This window comes from Chanos chanos, chromosome 3, assembly GCF_902362185.1.
Source record: "Chanos chanos chromosome 3, fChaCha1.1, whole genome shotgun sequence".
Lineage (NCBI taxonomy): Eukaryota > Metazoa > Chordata > Actinopteri > Gonorynchiformes > Chanidae > Chanos > Chanos chanos.
The window spans coordinates 57,865,806-57,878,325 of record NC_044497.1 but is presented as its reverse complement, the minus strand read 5'-3'; the positions used below and the strand labels follow the sequence as shown (position 1 = coordinate 57,878,325).

General features: G+C 45.5%; 1 protein-coding gene across 1 annotated transcript in view; it reads right to left on the bottom strand.

Annotated features, from left to right (window-relative positions):
* Nucleotides 1–12,520, bottom strand: part of xrcc4 (X-ray repair complementing defective repair in Chinese hamster cells 4) — a 33,076-nt gene that overhangs the window by 3,181 nt on the left and 17,375 nt on the right. The window contains exon 7 of the mRNA XM_030769718.1: nucleotides 9,072–9,213. Coding sequence (XP_030625578.1) covers nucleotides 9,072–9,213 — 142 coding nt within the window. The remainder of the gene's footprint in view (nucleotides 1–9,071; nucleotides 9,214–12,520) is intronic.

The window sequence follows — 12,520 nt, the reverse complement described above, 5'->3', positions numbered from 1 at the left end:
CCAACCAACCTCCCTATCAGCCTGTCAACCTCACAACCAACCAACCTCCCTATCAGCCTGTCAACCTCACAACCAACCTCACAACCAACCAACCTCCCTATCAGCCTGTCAACCTCACAACCAACCTCACAACCAACCAACCTCCCTATCAGCCTGTCAACCTCACAACCAACCTCACAACCAACCAACCTCCCTATCAGCCTGTCAACCTCACAACCAACCTCACAACCAACCAACCTCCCTATCAGCCTGTCAACCTCACAACCAACCTCACAACCAACCTCACAACCAACCAACCTCCCTATCAGCCTGTCAACCTCACAACCAACCAACCTCCCTATCAGCCTGTCAACCTCACAACCAACCAACCTCCCTATCAGCCTGTCAACCTCTCAACCAACCAACCTCACAACCAACCAACCTCCCTATCAGCCTGTCAACCTCACAACCAACCAACCTCACAACCAACCTCAACATCAACCAAACACATCTATGAAGAAACCAGCCAACGTTAGATAAATGACATCACACTGTAATTACAAGCAGAAAAAAAAATCATCTCATGCAGTCCACCATTCCTTCGTCCTACAGCTGCTCATGTTGGCAGTGACAGTAATTATGACTAACAGGCTGAAGAGCACTCGTCCGGCTCAAGAGGCGCTCATTAAAAAGACAAATGAAAGCTTTAATGTCTGGCAGTAACTGGAGCTGAGCAGTAGGACAAAGCAGAGCTCATATTTTCTAGAGGAAGTTCCTATAAAACAAGCAGCTCAGAAACAGGTGCCACAGTCAGATTCCTCCAGAAAAGTCATTTACTGCTCTGGAAAATTCCTGTGTTCGTGGAATGCCACGAGTCAGAGTCGACGCAGAATGTCCATTTGAATCTTTTCTTGATCTTAAGGAGCGACAATTCTGACTGACAGGCATTTGGTCTGTTTAATTGTTGGATACTCTGTGTAGATATTACTAACAGAAACCAATCGTTATAAACCAGAGAGAAGAGTTTAAACTGCTGAAATGTCATTATATAAGTCACAAATGAACAAACACGTGCACACACACAGACGGACACACGGACACACACACACACATACGGACACACACACACACACACACACACACACACACACGGACACACACACACGGACACACACACAGTTAAACAGGTCACCCTGTCTCTGATGTGATCCTCAGTGACCAGAGAGTCCACATTTGGATCCCCTTTCCCCCTCTAACAAAACAGACTGAATGTTGGCACCACTCAGCCTGTGTCTGTGCTGGTACCATGCCATCCTCATGGCACAGACTGGATTAACGCTTTGCTCCCAGAGGTGCATTTATACAGGATCCCCCACATACGCTCTCTCAGAGATTCACTAAAAAGACCTTATTCAAACAAAACTGACATCAGCGCTTCTTAACAGCTCAGGAGAAAACACTCCACATGCCTAAATACTCCAGTAAACATGTGACCCATGCAGCTGCAAAAGAAACATCTGGAAGTCATCTCTGGAAATACAAGAAAAAGCGCTGGCCACCTATGCTCAGCAAATCTTGTGATGTCTTATTAAAATGTTGGATGAAAAAATGTTACTCTCAGAATGTGGAGCTTTGATTCTTCGAGGGTGAAAGCAGCAGGACCAGTGTGAGCTGAGCACTGTGACAGCAGTGTGACAGTATGACAGCAGTGTGACAGTATGACAGCAGTGTGACAGTATGACAGTATGACAGCAGTGTGACAGTGTGACAGCAGTGTGACAGTGTGACAGCAGTGTGACAGTATGACAGTATGACAGTATGACAGCAGTGTGACAGTATGACAGCAGTGTGACAGTATGACAGTATGACAGCAGTGTGACAGCAGTGTGACAGTATGACAGCAGTGTGACAGTATGACAGCAGTGTGACAGTATGACAGTATGACAGCAGTGTGACAGCAGTGTGAGCTGAGCACTGTGACAGCAGTGTGACAGTATGACAGCAGTGTGACAGTATGACAGCAGTGTGACAGTATGACAGTATGACAGTATGACAGCAGTGTGACAGTATGACAGCAGTGTGACAGTATGACAGTATGACAGTATGACAGCAGTGTGACAGTGTGACAGCAGTGTGACAGTGTGACAGTATGACAGCAGTGTGACAGCAGTGTGACAGTATGACAGCAGTGTGACAGTATGACAGTATGACAGCAGTGTGACAGTGTGACAGCAGTGTGACAGTATGACAGCAGTGTGACAGTGTGACAGTATGACAGCAGTGTGACAGTATGACAGCAGTGTGACAGTATGACAGTATGACAGCAGTGTGACAGCAGTGTGACAGTGTGACAGCAGTGTGACAGTATGACAGCAGTGTGACAGTGTGACAGTATGACAGCAGTGTGACAGTATGACAGCAGTGTGACAGTATGACAGTATGACAGCAGTGTGACAGCAGTGTGACAGTATGACAGCAGTGTGACAGTGTGACAGAAGTGTGACAGTGTGACAGCAGTGTGACAGTATGACAGTGTGACAGCAGTGTGACAGTATGACAGCAGTGTGACAGTATGACAGCAGTGTGCAGAAGTGTGACAGTGTGACAGTGTGACAGCAGTGTGACAGAAGTGTGACAGTGTGACAGTGTGACAGCAGTGTGACAGTATGACAGTGTGACAGCAGTGTGACAGTGTGACAGCAGTGTGACAGTATGACAGCAGTGTGCAGAAGTGTGACAGTGTGACAGTGTGACAGTGTGACAACAGTGTGACAGAAGTGTGACAGTGTGACAGCAGTGTGACAGTATGACAGTATGACAGCAGTGTGACAGCAGTGTGACAGCAGTGTCTCTGGTCATCTCTGCACTGCATGCCCCCTCACAACTCCCTGTGTTTGCTACTGCAGTTTAATCATGTCTTTAGAAAAGGGAGGGAAATGTCTAAGGGTTGCAGAAAAAAAACAAAACAAAAAAAACTGTATGTCACAAAACTGTACTGTATGTGACCAATTATGAGAACAAGTTTATAGAAAACAAGAAGATGAGAAGTTTTTAGCACTCACAGACCTGCATGTGAAGGCAAGGTCTGGAACAGATTTATAGTTTAGGTCTCTCCCTGCTCAGCACAGCCAAGTCAGTTAATCAAGGTCTTGAGAATAAACGGGCTAATGAGTTGAATTAGAGATGAGATGTGCAGTAGATGTGGAGTAGAGATGAGATGTGGATTAGAGATGAGATGTGCAATAGATGTGGATTAGAGATGAGATGTGCAATAGATGTGGATTAGAGATGAGATGTGTAATAGATGTGGAGTAGAGATGAGATGTGGATTAGAGATGAGATGTGGAGTAGAGATGAGATGTGGATTAGAGATGACATGTGGATTAGAGATGACATGTGGATTAGAGATGAGATGTGCAGTAGATGTGGAGTAGAGATGAGATGTGGATTAGAGATGAGATGTGCAATAGATGTGGATTAGAGATGAGATTTGGAGTAGAGATGAGATGTGGATTAGAGATGAGATGTGTAATCGATGTGGATTAGAGATGAGATGTGTAATAGATGTGGATTAGAGATGAGATGTGTAATAGATGTGGATTAGAGATGAGATGTGCAGTAGATGTGGATTAGAGATGAGATGTGCAGTAGATGTGGATTAGAGATGAGATGTGGAGTAGAGATGAGATGTGGATTAGAGATGAGACGTGGATTAGAGATGAGATGTGGATTAGAGATGAGATGTGCAGTAGATGTGGAGTAGAAATGTGTCTGTCCAGGAGCAGGACTGGGAAATGTGGGTATAGAAAGGAAAGCTGTAATATCAAATGGCAGATAAAAGAGCTTCCATAGAGTAGTTCAGAGATTCCTTACCTGGAGCACCTCACTTTCATCAGTCTCCAATTCTCCAGATTACACTGATCATTGTCTGAGCGTAGATGAAGCTAATTTATGAGGCGTGGAAGTAACAAAAGTTAACTGATATAAATGGAGGTGATGAAAATGCACGTGAATTGAAAAATAGAGTGATTAATTGTCAACTGATTTGCTAATGAACTGGTAAAGCTTTTGGGTCTCAGACAGCAGGGAGCTGAGCAGGGAGTTGTTCTTCCGTCCTTGCATATCTCATATATCGATATATCAACTCTCCTGCAAGCAGCTCACGAGCAGGCAGGCCTGCAAGTTGAGAGCCAAAAACTTAATCAGGTTGTCGGTGGGCGTGGTTTTTGATAGACATTTTTGGGCGGAACTAACAAAAATTCCTTGCTGTAAACGACAAATGTCCGTCAAGTTGATCATCAGAGCAACACTGTTTCAAATAAAATGTCAATCAAGTTCATCAAATCAACTAACAATTTATCACTCTATTTTACAATTCACGTGCATTTTCATCACCTCCATTTTTATAAATGCATTTTTGTTAATTCCACCCTTCATACAAATTTGCTAATTGAAGTCTACAGTATCTGTGTGTTCAGTGGGTGTTCACGGCTGTATATGGTGAAATGCTTTCTCTTCAATAATCATGCATGAGATTTACCGTTGGTCTGATCATTCTGTCTGAATGCCTACGGTCCAAACCAGCCCTGGAGCACATGCCGCACAGCTGACCTCTGTGAGACGCCGGGTGTCAGTGTGCACAAAAAGACACTATACAGTTTTTTTTTGTCTTTTTTACGAGAACAAACCTCACTTTAATTCAGATCTATTGGTACAGACCACCTCTGAGTGGAAACAAATAAATCTCAGATGGAAAAAGTCGTATGAAAGCCTTGAACTTTACCCCAGGTCAGTGTTGGCTAGAATGTCACCACAACACAATAACGCTGAACAGGATCCGTTATCCTCTGAACAGTTTTCTCCCCAGATAAATCATAAACACAAATAAACACACAGTCGCCACTCATGTCCTGTTTAGTAAATAAACCAACGCTTCACGCTGAGGTGACATCATCTGAAAAAGGCAGTTATAATGAACAGAGTCTGTTAGTTTCAATAAGAGAACCTGAACACTGATGTAACGTTGACGTTAATGTTTGTTAATGCTTATGTTAATGTTAAACGAGCAGGTCCCCAGGCCAGCAGCTGAAAACTGAGTCAGGGATGAGCAGCATTCATCGTTTCTCTTTCTCTCTCTCTCTCTCTCCTTTTATTCTCCATTTTTCTCTCCCCTTATCTCTCCCTCTCTTCACAACCTCTATGCTGACTGCTTTTTCATCCAGTTTGTCATCAGTCACCTATGAGCACCTAGACTTCTTTCTCTTCACCCTGTGGGTGAGACAGCCAAGAGAAAAGGATGTGTGTGTGTGTGTGTGTGTGTGTTTGTAAACAGACAGTGATGTGTGTGTGTGTGTGTTTGTAAACAGACAGTGATATGTGTGTGTGTGTTTGTAAACAGACAGTGATATATGTGTGTGTGTGTGTGTGTGTGTGTGTGTGTGTTTGTAAACAGACAGTGATATATGTGTGTGTGTGTTTGTAAACAGACAGTGATGTGTGTGGTGTGTGTATGTGTGTGTGTGTGTTTGTAAACAGACAGTGATGTGTGTGTGTGTGTGTGTGTGTTTGTAAACAGACAGTGATGTGTGTGTGTGTGTTTGTAAACAGACAGTGATGTGTGTGTGTGTGTGTGTGTTTGTAAACAAACAGTGATGTGTGTGTGTGTGTGTGTTTGTAAACAGACAGTGATGTGTGTGTGTGTGTGTGTGTGTTTGTAAACAGACAGTGATGTGTGTGTGTGTGTGTGTGTGTGTGTGTGTGTGTGTGTTTGTAAACAGACAGTGATGTGTGTGTTTGTAAACAGATAGTGATGTGTGTGTTTGTAAACAGATAGTGATGTGTGTGTGTGTGTGTGTGTTTGTAAACAGACAGTGATGTGTGTGTGTGTGTGTGTGTTTGTAAACAGACAGTGATGTGTGTGTGTGTGTGTGTGTGTGTTTGTTAAAAGACAGTGATATGTGTATGTGTGTGTGTGTGTGTGTGTGTTTGTAAACAGACAGTGATGTGTGTGTGTGTGTGTGTGTGTGTGTGTGTGTGTGTGTGTTTGTTTGTAAACAGACAGTGATGTGTGTGTGTGTGTGTGTGTGTTTGTTAAAAGACAGTGATGTGTGTGTGTGTGTGTGTGTGTGTGTGTGTTTGTTTGTAAACAGACAGTAATGTGTGTGTGTGTGTTTGTGTTTGTAAACAGACAGTGATGTGTGTGTGTGTGTTTGTGTTTGTAAACAGACAGTGATGTGTGTGTGTGTAAACAGACAGTGATGTGTGTGTGTGTGTTTGTAAACAGACAGTGATGTGTGTGTGTGTGTGTGTGTGTGTTTGTTTGTAAACAGACAGTGATGTGTGTGTGTGTGTGTGTTTGTAAACAGACAATTATGACAGAGTTCAGCCTGAGTCACAGAACACAAACAAACCAATGACAGCACAAGTGATTTTCTATGTGAGTGTGTGTGTGTGTGTGTGTGTGTGTGTATGTGTATGTGTGTGTTTGTGTGTGAGTGTGTGTATGTTTGTGTGTGCGGTATGTGTATGGTGTGTGGGGATGTGTGCGGTATGTGTATGGTGTGTGGGGATGTGTGCGGTATGTGTATGGTGCGTGTGTGTGTGCATATGTGAACAGTTGGGCCTGTGGAAGAGCAGGTGTGGGTGGTAATGGTAAAGTGACTGGTCATCCTTAACTGGTGGTCAGTCAGAATGACACAGGCCTGAGCAGTCTAAAGGCCCTGGGAATGTGCTGGGGAGGACAGCAGAGAGTGTGTGTCTAAAGACAGACCTTCCACAGCCTATTCCCTGTCTGCACTGAGTTGTACAGCATTATTAATAACGATCTGTTTCTAAGTTCATAAATGTTTCTAAATGTTTGAGGACTGGTCATTTGTGATGGCGAACATGCAGATCCACAGCGAACTCTCATCCCCAGTGAAATCTAACAACGAAAATTCATGTAGGTATCACTTAATTTCAAGCTAAAGATGTATGAATGTTTGGGACAGTGAGTGGACAGTGAGAGGACAGTGAGTGGACAGTGAGTGGACAGTGAGAGGATAGTGAGTGGACAGTGAGAGGACAGTATCTGGACAGTGAGTGGACAGTGAGTGGACAGTGAGAGGATAGTGAGTGGACAGTGAGTGGACAGTATCTGGACAGTGAGTGGACAGTGAGTGGACAGTGAGAGGATAGTGAGTGGACAGTGAGAGGACAGTATCTGGACAGTGAGTGGACAGCGAGAGGACAGCGAGAGGACAGTGAGAGGACAGTGAGAGGACAGTGAGTGGACACTGAGTGGACAGTATCTGGACAGTGAGAGGACAGTGAGAGGTCAGTGCATGGACAGCGATCGAGATAGCAGATGAATATGAGCCTAATCCTGGCTAACGCCAATGGCATTTTGCAACCAATAACATCTGAACGGGAAATAACAGATTGCAGTTATGGCCAGATTTTCCATTTGCCAGGAGAGTGTTCAGACCCAGAAAGTCTTAGCACAGATGCAGCATTTAGGCAGGAACAGGCCTGTAAGACAGACAGCATGTCCAACAAAAACTCCCTCTCTCTCCCCCCGGAGCACCTGAGTCCGGCCGGCTGGCACCGAAGGCCCATGTCGTCATCCCTAACCCAGCCAGCACAGGGACCCCTGGACTCCCTCTCCTTACAGCGTCACGGCAAGACAGACAGACAGGGGCAGATTCACGCTCCTCTCTTCAGCTCTTTCATGTGTTGGCTTCTACTGTAAAGATACACAACTGTGTTTGCGTTTACCTGTAGGGCAGAGATTCTTATGCCTTCAGATTGTCCTGGAGGCTTGTTACACATGACATCTGCACTGAAGAGGACTTCAGACCGTTTTACTCTAACAGTTCTGTCAAACAGAGCCAAGCTGACCTCACTCTGTGACATAACTGCTTATGCTTCCAGTGGCAACCATAAACTGGACGGGTCGTAAACAGACTCTGTCAGCGTGCTGGACCCAGTTCTCTGTCAATCACAGACAATTACTCCCCCGGTGATCAGCTTATGTTTTAAAAATCCTCGGAACACGGAGCAGAAATGCATCATTTAACACGTAAAGCCCGGAAACACAGCCAGCCAGACCACTGGACAGGGCCCAGTGCCGAGACCACGGCCCAGTGCCGAGACCAGTGCCCAGTGCCCAGTGCCCAGTGCCGCTGCTGTCGTCTGCAGAAGACACTTGCGTGTTATGTTGTTACAGAACCGTTTTACTGAAACCACGTCTGGCAACACTGCAACCTCTTCAATGCATGATTAGAATTTAAATGTGGATAACATCTTGAAGTGGGATGATTATATTTGTACTTGTAAGAGAAATTCATTTCATTATCATTTTGGAATAAAATAAAATGTTGGTGGCTCTTTTTTTTGTTTTTAATAAAAAAAAGATGATGTGGATGAACTTGATCTCCCTGCTGTGAAAACGCTCTGGCAAGACTGGCCAGGGATCAGTTTTCCCTTTGACTCAGGGTCGTGAATCTGTCCGTTTCTAATGTTACTTATTTTCTCTTCTGAACAACAGGACTGTTTTGAGACTGTTCTCTCATGGTCCAAACCCCTAAGGTAGCATTTACTTTGAAACCCTCTGCTGTTGCTCAACACAGGCTGAACTTGGACTCCCATGTTTCGAGGGATTTTTAATAGTGCAATTCAGGGGTCCGTGGAGGAATCAGAAGAGACTGACGTGAAATAATACACATTTTCCCATTAATACGTGAATGGAGAAGAAGCAGATAGCGTCCAGGGCCTGCCCCTGGAAAAGCTGATTTTTTTTGTGTGTGTGAGGCAAAGGTGCTGGCAGATGAAAACAGATGAAAAACAACAGAGAAAAAAAAAAAAAAACGCTGGTTTCTGCTCAGAGAGTCCATTTTCTGGGAATCCCAACTCTCTCTGTGGGCCATTGGCTGACGGGAGAGCAGCGATCCAAGATTGCAAAAAAACAGATATCGGAGAGAAGAGATATTTGGAAAAACATAGGGATTTTCACCGCTCTGACAGTCACTGGTGCAACACTGAAAATTCTAACATTTAATATATTCCATTCTGAGCACAGTCGAGTACCGCGTGTCGGTAAAGAAAAGGCGAACCTTGATTTGTGTCGCTGCTCCAGGGATGCTCTCTTGGCCTCAGTCTCCAGCTTCTGGAGGTGACGATGCCGGCGTTTACGACAGGGTGCCACATCCGTGAGGTCACTTAGGCTGTCTTCCACAGGGCTGATGTCAGCCCTCTCTGGAAAACACAACGCATAAGGTCTCAACACAATCAAATAATCCAGTGTGGCATCACCCACTATCATTCATAGGTGTTTACCCCAAGGTCAACAAGGTCAACAAGGTTAACACATCCCTCACCTCCATCTCTGCCCTAGCACGCCTGACTCCACCCACCTGTTCAGCCCTAGCACGCCTGACTCCGCCCACCTGTTCAGCCCTAGCACGCCTGACTCCGCCCACCTGTTCAGCCCTAGCATGCCTGACTCCGCCCACCTGTTCAGCCCTAGCACGCCTGACTCCACCCACCTGTTCAGCCCTAGCACACATGACTCCACCCACCTGTTCTGCTCTAGCACACATGACTCCACCCACCTGTTCTGGTCTAGCACACCTGACTCCGCCCATCTGTTCTGGTCTAGCACACCTGACACCGCCCATCTGTTCTGGTCTAGCACACCTGACCCCCTCCATCTGTTCTGGTCTGGCATACCTGACTCCGCCCATCTGTTCTGGTCTGGCATACCTGACTCCGCCCATCTGTTCTGGTCTAGCATACCTGACTCCGCCCATCTGTTCTGTTCTAGCATACCTGACTCCACCCATCTGTTCTGGTCTAGCATACCTGACACCGCCCATCTGTTCTGGTCTAGCATACCTGACACCGCCCATCTGTTCTGGTCTAGCATACCTGACTCCGCCCATCTGTTCTGGTCTGGCACGCCTGACTCCGCCCATCTGTTCTGGTCTAGCACGCCTGACTCCGCCCATCTGTTCTGGTCTAGCATACCTGACTCCGCCCATCTGTTCTGGTCTAGCATACCTGACTCCGCCCATCTGTTCTGGTCTAGCATACCTGACTCCGCCCATCTGTTCTGGTCTAGCACACCTGACTCCGCCCATCTGTTCTGGTCTGGCATACCTGACTCCGCCCATCTGTTCTGGTCTGGCATACCTGACTCCGCCCATCTGTTCTGGTCTAGCATACCTGACTCCGCCCATCTGTTCTGGTCTAGCACACCTGACCAGCTCCTTGTAACACTGTGTATGTTGAATGAGGCGTGTGACTGCAGAACAGAGAGGCCACAGAAACTGTCCTGAGAAACACTGACACATTTGTAATGCAGAGTGAAGACATATTTGAGGAGATTAAGTGAATAATGTTTCATGGATCTTTGGACTTAGAGCGAGAGAGTCGGAGAGAGAGAGAGAGAGAGAGAGAGAGAGAGAGAGAGAGACTACTATACACATAGCTGGGACAAGCTTTGAATGCCAAATTCTGACTGGCTGCATATACATTCAGTCTGGTCATGTGACTGTCAGAGCTGGAGATGTGGGCATCATGTGATAAGACTTTAGCTTCAGTCCTCTCAGGCGCCTATTCTCTGATCCTCTACCCCTGTCCTGCCTGGATACAGACCAATACTGACTCACTGTCATGGTTACCAAACCAACACAAGGACCTGGGAGCTTTTCCCTCCCCCTGGCCATCAGTCACACTGAAAGACACAAGTGTTCCAGAGGCTTTTTCCAATAGCTCACCCTGAAGCTTTGACACAAACCTCATGCATGACGAAACCTGCCGCGGTTCTGTTAAAGCAATTTTTGTTTTGCTTTTTTATTTTTGTTCACTCACGGTTACAGGTGACTCCTCAGACTTACATAATAAAACTGAAGTCACTCTTTACTCTACGACAAAATAAACAGCTGTTAAACTGGATTCCCTCAAAGTTCTGACTGTCAGTCTCTCTGTTTCCATGGAAACTGTAGGGTCTAACTCCGTTTGCACCGCGGAGAGGGACACAGTTACCCCTACAGCCTGCTCAGAGCGCTGCCTGCGGTTTGTGTGTGTGTCGTGTGAGTCCATACGTGGTGAGACAGGAAGAGGACACACACTTTAAAAACAACGTCATATGAGGGGAAGGGAGAGTGAAAAGCCCAGAGGGCCAAGTCTATGTAATAAACACCAACAGTTCATTAGCTATGAACAAGCCTGTCTTGGCCCTGTATTGTGAAGGGTAGCCCAAACAAAGTGTCTGGTACTGAGTGAATATACATTTCATTCATGCTATTTCTGACCACAGAATGAGGGTGAAAGTGTTTTGGTGACTCAATAGCAGCAGATGTTTGTCCACAGAGACACTAAGCAACCCCCCCCCCCCCACCACACATACATAAACACACACACACACACACCCCGCCCTCCCTGTCCATTTCTCTTCAGCCCGAGAGGGGATGACTCATTGGCACTTAAACAGTCTCTAAAACATAGACTGGCCTCACAAGAGCCCCTTGTCTCAAAACAAAGTGTTTCCAAGAGACATGAGTACGGGGGCCCACAGTGATGTGGAAAAGAAAGCACACTCCCTTTCAGTTCTACGGTTTGACATATCAAGGCATAAATAACAACCAACTGGTCCTCACCGACCTCTTCATTAGACATATTAACAGATAAAGACAAATATGTCATTATTTACTCAACAAAAGTCATTCAAAACGCTGAAGCCATATGGGGGAAAGGAAGTACACCCTTACTGCTTATTAACACCGTCCAATGAGAACAGAGTCTCAGGTTTGTGTTAACACTGTCCAATGAGAACAGACATTCAGGTTTGTGTTAACACTGTCCAATGAGAACAGACATTCAGGTTTGTGTTAACACTGTCCAATGAGAACAGACTCTCAGGTTTGTGTTAACACTGTCCAATGAGAACAGACATTCAGGTTTGTGTTAACACTGTCCAATGAGAACAGAGTCTCAGGTTTGTGTTAACACTGTCCAATGAGAACAGACTCAGGTTTGTGTTAACACTGTACAATGAGAACAGACTCAGGTTTGTGTTAACACTGTCCAATGAGAACAGACTCTCAGGTTTGTGTTAACACTGTCCAATGAGAACAGACTCAGGTTTGTGTTAACACTGTCCAATGAGAACAGACTCTCAGGTTTGTTTTAACACTGTCCAATGAGAACAGACTCTCAGGTTTGTGTTAACACTGTCCAATGAGAACAGACATTCAGGTTTGTGTTAACACCGTCCAATGAGAACAGACTCAGGTTTGTGTTAACACTGTCCAATGAGAACAGACATTCAGGTTTGTGTTAACACCGTCCAATGAGAACAGACTCAGGTTTGTGTTAACACTGTCCAATGAGAACAGACTCTCAGGTTTGTGTTAACACCGTCCAATGAGAACAGACTCAGGTTTGTGTTAACACTGTCCAATGAGAACAGACTCTCAGGTTTGCGTTAACACTGTCCAATGAGAACAGACTCTCAGGTTTGTGTTAACACTGTCCACGGAGAACAGAGTCTCAGGTTTGT